Source organism: Poecilia formosa, unplaced genomic scaffold (genome assembly GCF_000485575.1).
Source record: "Poecilia formosa unplaced genomic scaffold, Poecilia_formosa-5.1.2 Scaffold57, whole genome shotgun sequence".
In the NCBI taxonomy this organism is placed as follows: Eukaryota; Metazoa; Chordata; class Actinopteri; order Cyprinodontiformes; family Poeciliidae; genus Poecilia; species Poecilia formosa.
The window spans coordinates 2,538,888-2,556,130 of record NW_006799996.1 but is presented as its reverse complement, the minus strand read 5'-3'; the positions used below and the strand labels follow the sequence as shown (position 1 = coordinate 2,556,130).

Below are 17,243 nucleotides of genomic sequence, written 5' to 3'. Positions count from 1 at the left end.
GTTTCTTAGGGTGTTTCACACTTGATAGACCAGTAGACTTAATTCGATGGCGGACCAAAGTTTGCTACATTTTCATCTGGTTCGGTTCCCTTTCAGTTACTGTGTCAAACAAACCAAACCCTTTGAAAAACACCTTCCCCTTAAGAATCACTGAAGGAAACAACATAAAAACCAAAGGAGAAGACATGAGTGCAACATTATTCTTCGTGAAATGTAAACATGAAAGGAGCATCATCAGATTTTAGCAGTTGTATCATTTCTCTGTTGTCTCTGGTAAAAGATCACGAACCATTTCTTCCACTAGCGCTAGATTCACAAGTTAGTTTTGGTTGTATTTACCCAGTGCTATACTCTGCTTCATGCATAATTGCTGACCATTGTTAAAAGCACTGCCATCCTCTGTTTAGTAAAAAAGATTTTGAGGGACACAGTTAATCTGTTCTACATCCTACCTTCCATTAAATTCCAAGGATAATGTGCATCTTCCAATGAGAAGAATGTTTCCTCACCTTACTTCTCACAAATGTTTTTTCCTGTTGAATTGCATCTTCTGGAGTCAAAGTTCCCGACCATTCTGAAGACAGTCCTATTACTCCCAGGTTCATTCCCAGTGGCACCCTTGCCTGAGGTGTGACAGGAACTGAAAAGCAAAATTTGTTCATTTAAAAAGAAATTTTCAATCAAAATAATCTAAAATGTGGCTATCAGAGGGACACAGTTGCAGTGTTACCTGGATCACAGGCTAACTCAAATGATTCTGGGGTTCTCTCTGGAAGCGGTGGGGCAGGTGATGGGGGGCTTCCTAAGAATTTAGAAAGAGGAAGTTAAATATTGAAATAAAAATCAGTGTTTGAAGTATCCAAAGAATTACTACACATTTAAGGAAAATGGCGGCAGACATCTTATGCTCTTAAAGAAAACTTTTCATGGATGTGTTCTTACCTGCCTGCTCCCCTATTGGTTCAGCCGCAGCATTTGGTGGATAGATAACCGACAACCTTTCACATGTATCTGGCAGCTCTGTCAGACGACATTTTGTTCAACAAATACAATATAGCAAGATTTTATGTGTCACTTTTCAATATGTGTTGCACAATCAGAGACGATCAGATTTTTAAATATATAATGACACCAGATATTTTTCTTTTCACATCTAGACTGAGGAAACCAACCTTCCTCCTCAGCCAGGAAGTAGGATTCAGGGGTTCGTTCGGGTAACGGTGGAGGCGCCTCATCATCGGCTGGAGCTTTGAAACAAAACACACGACTGCAATTCAGCAACTCTTATCTGTTTTTTTATAAGACTAATTAATGCAAACATGTTTCTGCTTACCTGAGGTTGGAGAACTGGGCTCCATGTTCTGGTCATTCAAGAGAAAAGAAGGTGTGCTGAAGAGCGGGCTGCATGTCCATTTGGAGTCTTCTGGTCCTTCGTCCACTAGAGCCTCCTCGGGTGAAGGGGAGCTCAAAGGAGTGTCGAAATAGGGGTCTTCCACCATCAGACACACAGCCTCAGGCACAGCAGGTGAAGATGAAGAATTCAGTAGAGAGGTGTCGTCTTTGTCTGGTATGCTCTCACTCGTAAGTGCAGCAGGGATGGTATGTAACGGTTTAGGAGAGTTGGTCGCTCCCTCATGTAAGTCCTGCGTAGCATTCAGAGCCTCTGGTATGCCGTGGAATGGGTGGTGTTGTTGCTGGATCCACTGTAAGTCCTCGTATTTATAGGCAGTTTTATTTTCTGAAACCTGAACCAAAGGAGAACTGTATTGTTGGAAATAACCCCCCTCTTCTTCAAGCAGGAGTTGATGCTGTGGGGTTAAGTCGAGCTCCTCACTCTCGTCTGAGAGATCATTTTCATTTGTGGCAGCAACGGCTGATTGAAGCATCGTCACCTGTTCAGATGAAAACAGACATAAAAGAGGATTTCATCAGATGACCAGGTACGTACCACTTCTCCATCTTAAGCAAAAGGTCAAAAGGGTTATATACAGGCCACATGAGGTTGTATATTAATGTGACCCATCTCTATGTGCTGAAGTGACCTTCCCAAAGCCTGGACCCCAGGTGCAAGGCAACCAACAAACACAACCAAGATACAGCAGTTGTGTCATGAGGAATTGGCCAAAATTTCAACAAACTACTGAGAAAAGCTTGTGGAATGATAACTGGAACTTAAGTCATACAGTTTAAAATTTAATTCAGCCAAGTACTAAGAGAATTTGTGAGAACCTCTAAATTTAAATCTGCAATTATCGGTAAGTTGTTTCTCCACCATTAGCACCTTTAGCAGCACGTATACGTGATTATTTGACAGCGCTAAGCCACTCCTCCTGGCTCTCATTGGCTGTTTCTGACTGGGAGCGGTGCATTTCTGCAGGTGGCAGTAGAAGCTGGGGGCACGTGGAGGAGCTTGATTGTTTTTCACAGATTATCTGTCCGATACTGTCCTGTCATAACGTGGTGACAGTTTAAATAAAATAAGTTGGGGTTTTTTTCCCATTTTTTTTTTTATTTTTAGAAAAGTTACATACTACAGTTTCACTGAATGTTATGGTATTGACATTGCTAAAAGTTGAGCTATAACAATACAGATTGGTAAAATTATTTTATTTTTTTTGAAAACTGAACTTAAGATGTTTTAAAACTGGTCAAAGTACTATGTTACCTATTATTACTATTATTATTATTATTATTATTATTATTAGTAGTAGTAGTATCATCATTATTATTACCTGTTATTAAAAGATGACATGTTTAATTTAGTTGTATGAGTCTAACATCCCGTTATTACTTTCAGCAGCTAATGATTACATAAAATTACAAAATCAATTTATCTGGTGCAACAGATGAAATGCAGTCTGAACCAACCTTCCTCGTTGCATTGTTAGGCATATGATGTCAATCAAAATAAAACATTTTAACTTACAGATTCATGAGATAAACCCTGAATTTACCATATGCTCATTTTTAATCTTGCCACTGGAAGTGAGCAATGCAGAGATCAGATTAACTTTAAGAAAATGATTTTTGCTCATAGCAGATTACCACACTGCCATCACAACTTCTGATTTTCCACTCGTCATGTGACTACAATCTAAATTTATGATACATTGAAACCACAAAAAAGCCTGCCGCAGCTGTTTGTGTACTTCGGTTTGTACCTTGTGCTTTTCATATTTTTGCATTCGGAGAACTGACAGTTGCATGCAAAAAATTACAGATTTTTCAGATTTTAATAATAGGTCTCAGATCTCAGCTTATTGATTGTGATAGTGCATGTAGTGCAACAATTAGCTGCACTTTCAAGTGCATTGTAATAGCTTAGTGTAACATTAAACAGCAGATGTTCAGTTTGAAAATGAAACTAGGATTAATTACACATAGATATGCTTTTTAACATCTAGTTCAGTTAAATGTTATGAATTCATTATAAATATGTCATAATTACTGTTCTAAAAAAATAGCACAAGACTATTATTATGCATATCCATCAACAGGTGTGGTTTCTTATCCACTTAACAGAGAGTTAACAATGTCTTGTATATTTGGCAGAGCGGATAAGTACCAAGTCTTATTAGATTAAATAAAAGATTCTCCGTACTACTTGTCAGCAGGTTGAAGCATGCAATGCTTCACAGAAGAAATGTGAAAGTTGTAAGTCATGTCCTTTATATGTTTTTTTATAAGAAATGGTTCTCAAAGAACTGTCTCTAGCTGCAGTCCATGTCTGGTGAATTTCCCCCAAATTCTTGGCTGCAGTTACTTCCTGTTCACACTTTTTACTTCCACTTAACTTTCGTTCAATATGCTAGGTATTAACACCATGTGCAGCCAGCTTCTTTAGAAATGAACCTATGTGGTTTACTCTCTTTGTGGAGAGTTTCAATGTCAACTGTCAAAACATTGGTCTGCCACCTGATTGTGTAGGTCACAACATGTCTGTATTAAAAAGTAATAGTTTTATTGGTTTCATGCAATATTCCAATTATCCGAGAACCCACAAGTACTAAATAACAGAAATAAATAGGCCCTCTCCAGATAGTTTGTTTTTTAGTTTACTTTACCAGAACATTAAACATTGGAACATTCATGGTCAGTGGTTTTTGCATGCCACTGCACATATTTTCCCTCTCAACCTGCACCTTTAGATCGATTTCTTGTTGTAGTTGCTCACCTCTGTGTTGCAGCTTTGTGTCTCCATAGTTTGCAAATACCTCCAAAACAGTTCCCTGATAGTTCTGTAGACGAGCAGATACTGTTCCTGAGGGTAAACAACAAAAGCATACCGAGTTACAACGTGTAACAAAACACAAATCAACCTTTTCTGCTGTAGAGAAATAGAAATGAAGCTGACGCTATTAGCCTGAAGAGAAGTTCTGCTATCTGGAGGGTTGAGTAAATACCTTGGTTTGAACTACAGATGGCCTCTGGGTTCTCATTTCTTGAACTAAGTTATAGATGCTGAAGTCTGACGTGATCATCTGTAAGCAGGCACACATTAAACATACAATATATGTAAAATATGTTGCTGTCCAACCAATGAAAACAACATCTTTACACGGCTCAGTCTCACCTGACTCCTGAGGAGGTTCCATGTATAATCAATGACACACAGAGCTCCTGTTCTTCCACAGCCAGCACTAAAATCACAACAGCAAAAAGTTTTGACCAACGTTTAGCATCGGGACAGCTAAGTTGAAATAAATAGTCAACTTAGTGCACCACAAAGATCAAAACTTCAACAAGCAGACAAGAGCTGAAACATTTTCTAAAATAGTAAAATCTGGAACAAGAGCAGAAGAAACAGAAGATCTAGTAATGAACTGGTGTGAATTTGGGTGCTAGAACAACGGCAGCTGATAAAATTCGATGAGAAGGAATATTACAAGACAACCCAAAACTATTCAAAACATGTTGAAAATAATTAGAAATCCATACAGTAAAAAAAAAAAGAAAACAGAAAAAGGTATCTCATAGCTGCAAAAAGCTACAAAGTAGTTTTGAGGATAAAAACGAAATGCCGGGTAAAGTTGAACCTTGAAAAGAGATGAACTGTGGCACACTTCCTCCAAAGAGGAATATGTTGAGTTGAAAAACTACACAACATGTTAGGGTGTGGCGTGTTTTCAAACCGCATTTTCTGCAACATCTTTACTGTTAAAAGATACAGTTGTTTATTATTAAGTAGCTGAACGACAAATTACTGGGAAGCAAACCGACTGTAAGAATGTCAAAGCACATTTATTTGAATGTTCTGTCTTTAAATGTTTACCGTTTCATATCTGAGTTTCCACAACAAGAAGGCTTGATTGAATCTTATTAGAAAAAGTTGTTTTGTTGTCTTGATAAAACAATATCTTGAGAGGAAGTGAAACCCTCAGTCAGTCTTACTGATAAGGCACATCCTTTTTTGCCAGTAAATCTTGTGCTGCCATGACCTTATAGTGTGAATCATGTGGTGCACTAATGTACATATCTATGACGTGTGGGATCTAATTAATTTATTCCAGCGCACAACACACAGGCAGTTTATTGCCTGACTCATTCATATTTGAAGGCCGTAACTTTGTGCAATCTTGAATAAATGATAAAGGTAAGTGATGAAACCACAACGCAAGTGGTGGAAAAACTCAGAAGGAAAGCCCATGTGTGCGTTTTAAAGTGCAGTGGGCCGTTGGTTCACCACCTACGTGCATTTCCTGTCAAAAAAAAAAAAAGAGGAGGGCTCTGACGACTTAGGCCTGATGCACGAGGACATGTACCCACAAGTAACACATTGGCATCAGTCAAACCTCTTTCTGCATCGCAAACGATGTTCACACATGAAGGTGCAAAAACTAAAACAAATAAATCAACCGTAATGTGTGTTCTTGAGGTAACAAACTTCAAACGTATGATGCTTGCATAAAATCAATGGAATAGCTTTCAAATATTTAAAACAATAATTTAAAGTAAACAGTGCTAGTAAAAAAGTGGCATTTTGAAAATATGATTGAACTGAGGTGTGAACATCTCCCTGTATCTCTAAAGCTAAAGCTACCTTTGCAATAAATGTGTTAAATCTGGTCAAACTTTTTCTTTTTCAGTTCTCAGTTTGTACAGTTTGAGTTACGACCTGCAAGGTCGCCAAGCTTTATGTTTCTTAGTCAATCTTAATTTATCCTTAAACTATTCCACTTATTTGTATAGTTGTACACATAGTTTTCAGTAAGCTAAAATAGTTTAACATATTTGGACACATGGATAATTCATAGCAGATTAACCCAAACTGAAAAATTCGAAATTCAAGTGAAAAATTGATTGTAGAAATGCCTAAAAAATGTAATAAAAAAGCAATATCCTCAGGTAAAATATGCAAAATTACACATTACCATAACACATCACATGCTGGGAACATCGTTACTTAGCATTTTAAACTTGATGTGCCCTTCCTAACCCTCAGACATTCAGTTTGTAATGTTGAAATGAGAGGGAACACCATGGTGACATACACAAGGCTATCTAGTGCCATGTTTTGGTGTTGCTAGGGACCAAAATGAGATGAAGACATAAGGAGCATTGTGAATAGAGAAGATGGTTTTAATTACAGAACATATTAGCCGGGAACAGATCAGAAATAAGCACTGTGGGAACAACAGATGACAGACTAAATGAACCACGCAGTATTTCTACTAGAGACTATGATAACTGAATGCTACGCAGATGAGGAACAGCTGATGAAGATGATTAGATGAAACAATAGCACCAGTAAGCAAAACCTGTTATCAAACTACATTCAAACTCCAACAAATTACGACACTTCAGCCTTCAAAATGAAGATAGTTGCAGCTGATGAGTGTCAAATGATTTAAAGCAGCTAAAATCAGCCATTCAATTACATTGTCGTTTGTTGTAACTTGATTAATCACTGATTTGTTACAGTAATTTTTAAATGTGGTATAAAAATAAATTTGATATTGATGAGAGGACGAAATTCAAAGTTAATGACAAGCCCACATCTGGTGTTTTCAGGTTATAAAATGTCTCCAAAAACTCAAAATGTCATGTTGCGTAAAACAAGTTAATTGTTTGATATTTATATATTTATATTAAAATTCTTGCTGTACAATCTGAGAATGACTGCACAAGTTTAACTTCAAAGGGAAGTGTGTGAGAAAGAAACGTCTATTCTCTAAAAAAACATGAAGAGCAGACAGACGTTTGTTGTTTTCTTAGATGAGTGTGAAATAGCAAGAATTTTTTTTTTTTCATTAACCAAATACATAATTTACATAACTTGTGATTGAGCCATAATCATTCCAGGAACTCAAACAAAACAGACTCAAATATATAAGTCTGCAGATGTCATGAAGTGGTGAGTTTGTAGTGGTGAGAATGAATGCTGAGACCCAGATGATGATGATGAAGATGATGATTTAATAAGGAGAAGCTCAAACAGTCCAATGCAGGCAGAATAGCTCACAGCTAATTGCCGGTAGCAACTGATGGAGGACTGAAAAACGAGAGCCGACACAGGACTTAACCAGTTCTACTGTGACGACTGACAGACTGACGCTGACAAAGACGAGGACCCGACAAGAGACAGAGACAACAGGTGGACTTTAAATACACACGGGGTAATCAAGGGAGTGAGACACACCTGGGAACAATCAGGGGCTGACAGGACAACACAGAGGCTCACAAGGAACAGAAGCCAAAATAAACACAGTGAAAACCCAAATCCTCACAGCAGACCTCCAAACAGAGTTAACACATTGTTACCAGGTGTCCAAAAAATAAGAAAACTGTTGAAAGAAGTGAATATTTATCTCACTTTAAGTATGAATTATTATGTACTTCATATTTGCATTATATTGCATGAGTATTCCAAAGTAAAAACAGTGACTTGAATCAGCATGCCTGATTTGATCGGATATAACACATTACATATATTTACACATATATCATACATATTGTATGTGCCACTGCATTGAATTTTATGCCATTTCTTTTTCAATGCCATAGCAAGGAACAGCTGTAACAATCCAATATACTGTAGAAGCTTTGTGACTGACGTTGTCATAGCCATACACGTTTTCTCTGGATTACTTTATAATTAACATTCATTCAAGAACTTTGGAGCTCTCAAACTTTTATCTTAAATAATAATAAAAAAAAACATCAGAGCAAAAAGCAACTTGCTCTATTGAGAGCAGACAGTTAATTATACACCCATCAACACAATGCATATATATTATACAAAACAAAAGATGAACTTTATTTCCTCACATTTAAGCACGTATAAGAGACATTCCTAGATGTTTGTGTGGCAGGATATGAAAGCAGCTTAATATTATATTAATTTTGCAATTATGAAGTTTCTGTGCTTAATTCTTGGAGACCCCCCATGTCCTACACGGTATATGTAAACCTTTATTATTTTACATATCATCAAAACAGCCTTATGTGTGTTAATAAGTTATTCACCATGAGGTTTATTGTTATCTCTTGAGTGGTGAGCACTCTGTGACTTGTCTGCATGACTGGTAATGTTGCCCTTCATGTTGTAATTTGGGTAGCTTTTGGGGAATTCACAATGAGAATAGAAGGGGTCCACGTACACAACCTTGTGGTCAACCAAGTTCTCTGACACGTTTACCAGAAGTGAAGGTGTGGGGTGAGTGTTTTTTGCTCTTGTAAACCCAAAAATAATGGTTTTGTCAGTTTAACAATGCGCCATTTGATTATGTGATTAAGAAGTCTAGAATTACCATCAGCATTATTCTGAAAACGCAAAAAAAAATAATTTTTCCTTGTTAAGAATTATTTTATAGTTTGATTTTCTATTTGAACATTATTTTTTTTGTGGTATAACTGATAAACTAAATATCTACACCAGGGTTATTTCTTCAGAGACAGAGAAAAGTCAAATTGTTTAAGAAATGATTATTGCTTACATAATCGACAACATATTTGCCATTTATCTTTTACAGACAAATAAATGAATATTTGTTAAAAGAAAAAGTCTTTGCTCAGCAGACAATGGGTAACATTCCCAGGTACCAGTAAAGCTTCTGACCTGCAGTGGATGCATATGGGGATGTCGTCATGCGCCTGGTAACAGCGCATTTCATGCAGCATGTCCAGGATGGGTGGGATGGTGTCTGGTACGCCGTGGTCCGGCCAGTTGACGTAATGCAGCTGTTTCAAAGTTCGGCTACACTGAAAAGTAGAAAATTGAAATGTTTGGGATCAGTTCATCACAAATTTTATGTCAAATGTTTTCGTTTGCAAGCATATCATTGGAATAACTCAGTGAGGTTTGAGGTTACAGTCTGTGGTTGCAGTTGTTGTAGCTGTCAACAAACCAGTTCCTTATCTCTTGATTGCCTCAGAGAAAATGCCATGACAAGGTTAATGCTTACATTACGATATGTCAACCTTAACGTCCTTGTCAGATAGTCTCCTTTACTTTCCTCAGAGTCCTGGAAAAAAGGGGGAAAAAAAAAACACTTTTAAGATGGTTGAGTATTAAAAACGGCTAAATAATACGATACAAGAAGGAAAAAAATGAGTTATTTTGTTCATGTTTTTAAGTTCATATTGTTCAAACGTTCCATGACGTGCTGTGGGTGTCAGATGTGGATAACTGGAAAACGGGAATGTCAGTGTATTTTAAAACAGTTATAGGAAACTGTCTGAGTGGGAAGTGTGACAAAGTGAGACAAAAATTACTCACACAGTGGACGGTAAAAGCCTCGCATACAAAAGTATCCTGTTGATTTTGTGGCCAGTACACTTCACACTTTTTCTAAAAAGAAAGAAACAAACAAAGATTTACTTCTGAAATGTTTTCATTTTAAATTAATGAGAAATCATTGTTTTACGTGGAAGGCATCGTTACCTTCCCCATTTCAAATTCTCGACAGGACATGACAATAACCTGAGGAATGAAGCAAAACGAGAGGAGTTCAACAGGATCATAACAGAAAACATCGTTTTGACAAACACAGCAAGTGACAAGCAGACCAACATTTATGTTATATTCCCAAATCATCCGTAAAAAGTCCACCAGTGTGTGTGGAAGCGGACCCTGGGTAGCAATATACGCCCTGGATCCTGAAACTCCCTGTAAGCAGAACACAGCATACAGTAAAAGGATGTTGTTATTTACACTACAGAGTTATAGTTGTTATTATCAGTTGTGTTGCCTATCACACCACATGAGTAACAGAGCTACTTCCTGAGAAAATAAGGTACATTTAACTTACCTTAATATAACTTGCATTGATGTAGTCGGAGTCTTTTTTGGATGTGGTGAGGGTGAGCTTTACTCGGGTGTGGTCAACTGGAAGAGGAGAAACGTGGTCAAAGTACCAACAATGTAAAATTTCAATGATTGCATAACCTTTCATTTTCCTGTTGAACAACAGAGCAAAACACAATTACATCAAACACAGAAGTGTAAAGATAAAATGCAAGCCTGAATGTAATTTTGCAGATGCACCATTCATAACAGTCAAAAAGCAAAGCAGAAAATGGTTAAGATGAATTCAGCGTGTATTTTGTTGTATACCACCTTGCCTGACTTTTAAAGTTTCTGCAAACACTCCAAACACATTTCAGCTACAATATACTATCACCTTCCGTCTAGACATGGAAATGTGATGAAAAAGTCAAAGGTAAAAAGACGTCCACAGAAAGATTTTATTGATGTCAAAATGTGGTTGGAAAGTAGTTGGGGTTGATCACATGAGCTAACCAGCCCTGAATCTTAATGTCTTTGTCAATGTGTGGGCTTACTGAAAGCAAGGTGTTTTCAGTAAAATCGCCTAAAGATGTCAACAGATGTCCAGTGTTTTAAAAGAAGTGACAAAGCAGTTACGCACGGTGAAGCAATCAGATGGAAAGTGATTTGGCAGAAACGCAGCGAACAATATTTAAATAATTAGATGTGGAAGAAACATCTGGACTGAACTGTAGAGGGTGTAACTGTTAAGTTTGAGGGAAGATTTTACAAGCCAGTGTCACAGCTGAGTGTGTGACATTCAGTTCCAACAGAGGATACATCATACACCCAATAGGCAGCATTACCACTTAATTGTGCTAAAGTCACAGTGGCTTAATGTGGAAACCAATGTGAATGTGATGACAGACACAAAGGCTAGGAAGAGTTTGCCCTACATGTCAGGATGTTTCACAATACAGGCTTAGTGAAGACTCCAAAACACCATCAAGCCAAAATGCCTTGGTCTCCTAATGAAGTTGCTTCTTAGTACTCGTAGTATTGCTGTAGTCTTTGCAGCTATTTTATCGTTTCCATTTACCTTGGGAGTCTGTGAAGTTGTGCCAGAAACATTTTGAATTTCACAAAATGTAAAAGCCAACAACGCAAACTGTGATTACAACGTACAACCGTGTTATGAGCCCTCCAAAGTCAAAGTAAGTGTAGTCTTTATTTGATGAATAAAGTCTAAAAGGACATGTAGTGTCCCATCGTTTTCTAAATATTAATGATTCATTGGCACTGATGTTATTTCTATTTTTTGTCTCAGACTATAAACTGAAAGCTTAAAATATTGCTTTGCAGGAAGTATTTGCTTTAAATCGGATTACAATTTAACATAAAATATGGAGTTGTAGGCTTTTTTAAAATGAAATTACTTTTTTCAATCAATTTGAAATCTTAGCAGTTTTCCCTTCTCAACAGACAGATTCCTTGTTCCTGGAAAATGTTAAAATCTGTTTGTGACAATAAAGCAAAAAGAGAAGAAATTTATAAAAAAGTCAAATACGTTTCCTGCACTTGGTTTAGGATGCCACCCTGAATACATAGGGCATAACAGCAACATAATGGAAACCTTCTAATTCAAGCAGTTTTGCAGGTTTTTTTCTTTTTATGAAACATTTGTTTTCCATCCAAATGTGAAAAAGAAGCACACAGTGTTAATCATTTATATATGCAGTAATACTCTGTCATTATAAAATTGTTCTCAGCATTACTACCAAAACCATGCAGGTGTTACATTTATGATCAACTGTATGCTGATGTTTTTCAGAGCCGTATCATCGAACTCTGACAGTCTGTCACTTTCTTAAAACCTAGATTTAGAATCACCATTCGGTGTCATGACACCATTTGCACAAACATGCATGCCACAGTTTTCACAGGTTTGCACTCAGCCCAACTTACAGGGAACAATGTCCTTGTATCGATTCTTCTTGATGTTTTCTTGCTTTTCTGCAGCCTTGGTGGAGAAGACCTTGTCAATGCGATACTTTGTTGACTGGTTTTTCAGCCTCTGAAAAACAAAAGATTTTTTTACAACATACATTTTTAACTACCTTGCTTTCGTGTCTTGTGGCGGTATAAATGTCATTGGGCTTTTTTTTCCCCTGTCTCTATATATAACCGCATTGGAACAAACACACCATGAACCAGATTTCTTTAACAAAGAGTCATTTAAGCTGCAGCTTGAGGCTTCCTTTTTCTAGCAATTTCTTTCAACATAGGAGAGTTTTAACAACATCAGATATGAAAAATATAATATTAGCAAGAACAGTATTTACAGTGCAAAAACAATATTTTAATATACTTGCACTTTCTAAAGCATTTCTTGGTGTTTACTGAATGTTTTAGATGTTGCAACAAAAGTATTCAGTGGGAGGTTTTGTACATTACAGAACCTTATACGTCTTGATGAGTAAACACCACCATTTTGCTAAAATAAAAATGCAACTGAGACACTGAAGCGTTTTCATATTCATGCTTCTTGTTCTCTTTAAAACAACAAACTGGCCACATTATGCTACATTCTACAACATTCGCGATAGAAGAAGATAGAGAAACTGACGGCTGTAAGCGCATATGAAATGGGCCCAAGAATATCCTTACCTAGGTAGTTTAACAGAATTTCATTGAAAAAGATCATTTTCACCACAATGAGAAGCGAGAAGTGACAAATACATGCAATGTTTCTGTAATTTGCAAATATCTGATGTACATGAAACGACAATCTGCTCCCTCTCTAGAAGGTTCCAGCAACCAACCCATCTGCCAAGGTAAGCTCCAACCTCGTTGGTATCTCTCAGTTTTACAAAGGACGTCTGCATCCTTACTCACAGTTTTAGTGATTTTGTACACACTGTAGTGTGTTTCATTGGGCAGAGATTTCAAGCAAAGGCCAAGGCCTGCAGCATTCCAACAATCCATTTTGAAACATGCCAACGCTTCATTTTGTATTTCAAAAGAAAGAACTCCAAGATCGCTTGATTAACCCAACCAGATCACACATAAAGGCCATTGTGTATTCTAAAAAAATCTTAATCCAGGTCTAAATTCTGCTGATTGATTTGGTATCCATCTTGTAACCAGTGGTTGAAATTTACCAACTTTAAACATTTTAAAGTTGGACAGCTGTTGCAGGAAAGCAGTACAGACAGTTCCTTAGAGACTCTTCATAAAATATAAGGTTGTGCGTTAAGTTTGAACAACTTTTCTTTTTTTAATTTTAACGATTTCTTCTGTTCTATTGGCCTTTGTTTGATGAAGGAAGGCAGATTAATGTGAGTGAATCATGTGCTACACTGCACCAATGCAGAGCACACGATAATGATTAAATGTAAACTATTTTATTGCATGTACTGTACTGATTTTAGTAAACTACTGGGGAAAAAATACAAACTAAAGTATAATTAAATGCCTCTTATGAATTGACTCATATTTGTATTTAGGGAAAACAAAAACATCTTGATTGAGGTGCCCCTAATTTACAACTCTGATTTTAAGGTAAGAAAGGCAAAATAAAAATGTATGTCAAATGACTCTTCAAGAATGCTGCTTTTTTTTCTGTCTTCTGTCTCCTAAAGTCCATCAGTTAAGCCTGTAAATCACTAATGTTCGCTGATTGTTGCCCTTCATGTCAGACCAAAGGGAAAGTCATTAAATCTGCCTTGTTTTTTGAACATTTAAAACATTTCAGTGGATTTAGAGATGCAGATTTACTGCACATGTTTGCCACTGGCACAAAATTGACACAGGTCTTGCTCAAACTTCTGCAGCCGGATAATGACATTACTTCATCTAATGTTATACTTTTTAGATCTTCTAACTGCATTAATGAAGACTCACTCACCCACTCGCTCATCCTAACCCTAACTGCCACGGAAGCATAGTCAAGCCTATTGTCTGACTGAACTAGGTAATAATTATTTCACCATGCAGGAGACTCATTCACTATATATAAACCATTGTACTTTTAGCCCTAGATAGTCAGGCGACTATGTATACAACATGCGAAACATACATGTATCATAAATGATACACAGAGGGTGTCAAGACTTAATGTGTCACAAAATGCATGACATTTCTTTGCATCTGAACCTGCACTTAAACTGTTTTTATGTACTATGGTTAAAGACATACAGCGGACAGAGGAAAGTAACACAAACACTCACGCTATAAAGCTTTTCATTTTGAAGACAGTCGTCCTCTATTACTTAAAAGGGAAGTCACATCAGTATTTTGAGATACTGACGAAATGAGATGCCAAACACATTTAGAGGCCATGTGAGTTTGCTGTAGCCTCAAGATATGGATGTCTGCTGCATTATGCTCCATGCAATCAGGTTGTTATTTAAATATCTGTGCAACTGAGAGGATGCTGGTGTTTAATTGCATGGTTAAAAAGGTTTTGCACTCATCCACAGGAGATGTTGGTATGCAGGAACAACAAAGAGAAGGTGTAGCAGCCTAGACGTATTTCAGACGTGAAATTTTTAACCTTCTCTTTCTGCTATTTTTGCATTTAACAACCAAATTAACAGCATAAGTGTTATCTTTAACTTACAGGATAGGGGCTTTTTCTAACATACTGAAATAATAAGCGAGCACAGAGACAGGGAGAGACACAAATGAGGCTGGCTGAGAGAAAAAAATGCAAATGCACCTCGATAACGCAAGATATTCTAAGTGCTGCCTTGTGCCCTCATAATTATTCACGTTTTTAAGACCTGGTCTTTTAAAAATTAAAATAGGCGATCAGGACCACTTTCTTTCTTTTGGCAGTTTCACCAGCAACTAATCCACTTTTAATTTATTTCCACTATCTCTTGTGAAGTGTGTATGTGAGGTTTCTATGGCAGGTTGAACGCAACTTAATCAGTTTCATGTTCAGCTGCCTTGCATATTCAAATTATTTGAAGGCTTATGAAGACAATTGTAACTTATTTCTTCCCTGTAGCTTTGTTGTTGGCTACTGGACACTTTGTTAGGCACATTCAAGTCCTTTCTGAGATAGATAGTAACTTAGCCTCACATGCAGTTTAATGCATTTAGATGTGTGGATGTGGAGGAAAACTAAAGTAGCTTCTGCAGTTAAAATTATGTTACACAGTCAACATCTCTGAATACGACATACGAGCTAATGCAGTCCCGTAAGCTGAAAACAGGAAATTAAGGGTAGAATTTGAACAGGGTCACCAACATTTAACAGTAGGAGATTGGAAAAATGTTGCCTGCTCCATTGATTTTGGATTATAGCTGAGATGGTAGTGGCAGAATTTGGCATAAACATTATGAAAGTATAAATCCATCCTGCGTTGCGTCAACAGTTCAGACTTGCGGTGTTGGTATGAAGGTGTGGGGGATGGTTTCTTTTACACACTTAGCACCTATTAGTTCTAATAGAACATAATTTAAATGCAACAGCCTGCATCACTTTATCTGTTGTCTGAAATCATGTGAAGCTGGTTTCTTGATAATAACATTAAATTTACTCCATCGTACCCAGATCTCAACCCTACAAACACGTTTGGAATGTGATGGAGCAGGAAATTTGCATTGTAGTTTTTCAATATAGGTAAAAATTTATAACTGTTGAATTTTTGTCAAGAATAACAACAATTCTGAAGGCAAAAGTAGGTCCGAAATGACTTCAGCAATGCTGATGTATGATCACTGACCGCTTTGTAGGTTCTTTATGGCTACAGCTAGCAACTTTGGACATCTCCCAAGCTTGAGGAAAATACATTTTTCTGTATTTCATTTTCTTTTTCTAACATTTCTATAACAAATATGGAAATATTTTAAACAAAACAACCCATAAAAGTACCAAAAAGAGTCAGACTCAAAGTTTAAAGGCAGAGGACTGGAGTCAATTTTCATATGATGCACTCCAGATGAAATGAGTTGATACCAGCAGATGACTCCCACCTTTAACCGAGTGACACTCAGGATTAAGGCCCGTCCATGCTGATGGGGCTCTCTGAGACACTGTTCCTTTTGTTCAGAGGGCTTGGCAGTCAGCTTAAGAGTCTGTTGAAAGACTTGCAGACCGTCTGTGACTCTAACGACACAGAGTCCTTTTTGTCCTTTAAGGAAATGATGCAACAGGGGTGTCTAGATGGACAGCAGAGGGGCAGCATGGGAAACACACAGTGCTGTCCTCAGGCTGTCAGTCATCAATAGCAGGATGCCACAAGATGTCAAACATGAACTCCTACACCATTGACTGCGTGTGTGTGGACATGTGGTTACCACGGTTGTTTGTCTTTGCTACTTTAAAGTGGTGAAGACATGTTTCTTCCTCACTGATTTCTCGTCAGTGTTTCGCGTCTTCGCAAAGAGGAAGCATTAAAATGCCTAGGAAGCTGTTGGTACTTTTTGCTGAGTATGACGACTTACAAATGTGAAAGGCCATATGCTTTCGTTTTCATTTAGATTTTGCCTGTTCACTCAATAACAGAACACTTTACTTCTTTTACGTGGTTCCATCATAGACAGGGAAAGATGTAGGTAAAACAGAGGAATTCATCATGGATTCCTGTTTAAAAGCAGAACTTTAACGCTTGAACTGTTACAGCTGACTCACCGCAAACTCCCCAGCAATACAGTTTGGTGCCCCCTCATCCACAGCCTCCTGACTCTCCAGCTGGGTCAGGATGCTCCTCAGAATCCAGGCCTGCTGCTCCATGATTGGCTGTTTGCTGCCTGGGACAGGGTTTCCTTCACAGGCATGTCAGATCACAAAGGTCCCGGTCCACGGATCATGGTGTTGTCTGGTGTTAATGGTGGCACTGCAGTGCACTTCTCTATCGCGTCTCTTACATCAAGGAACTGCTGTGACGGAACATGTGAAGTGTCACAGAGGAAGCAAAAGTCAGCTTACAGGTTCTGTGGTCAGATTAAACAGACTGACGCGCCCCCTGGTTGTCTCTCACTGGGTCCTAAAGTCACTCTGCGTTCAAGTGCTACCATGGAACCG

General features: G+C 37.6%; 1 protein-coding gene across 1 annotated transcript in view; it reads right to left on the bottom strand.

Moving 5' to 3' along the window:
- The window catches only part of LOC103139165 (tyrosine-protein phosphatase non-receptor type 22-like), a 22,231-nt gene extending 4,988 nt beyond the window's left edge, over positions 1 to 17,243 (bottom strand). Inside the window, exons 1-16 of the mRNA XM_007553654.2 lie at positions 16,851 to 17,243; positions 12,173 to 12,281; positions 10,251 to 10,327; positions 10,013 to 10,108; positions 9,884 to 9,922; positions 9,719 to 9,790; positions 9,405 to 9,464; positions 9,059 to 9,201; positions 4,574 to 4,640; positions 4,404 to 4,481; positions 4,175 to 4,261; positions 1,334 to 1,892; positions 1,173 to 1,247; positions 943 to 1,020; positions 731 to 802; positions 510 to 640 (exon numbers count right to left, since the gene is read on the bottom strand). Coding sequence (XP_007553716.1) covers positions 510 to 640; positions 731 to 802; positions 943 to 1,020; positions 1,173 to 1,247; positions 1,334 to 1,892; positions 4,175 to 4,261; positions 4,404 to 4,481; positions 4,574 to 4,640; positions 9,059 to 9,201; positions 9,405 to 9,464; positions 9,719 to 9,790; positions 9,884 to 9,922; positions 10,013 to 10,108; positions 10,251 to 10,327; positions 12,173 to 12,281; positions 16,851 to 16,952 — 1,845 coding nt within the window. The 5' untranslated portion in view covers positions 16,953 to 17,243. The remainder of the gene's footprint in view (positions 1 to 509; positions 641 to 730; positions 803 to 942; positions 1,021 to 1,172; positions 1,248 to 1,333; positions 1,893 to 4,174; positions 4,262 to 4,403; positions 4,482 to 4,573; positions 4,641 to 9,058; positions 9,202 to 9,404; positions 9,465 to 9,718; positions 9,791 to 9,883; positions 9,923 to 10,012; positions 10,109 to 10,250; positions 10,328 to 12,172; positions 12,282 to 16,850) is intronic.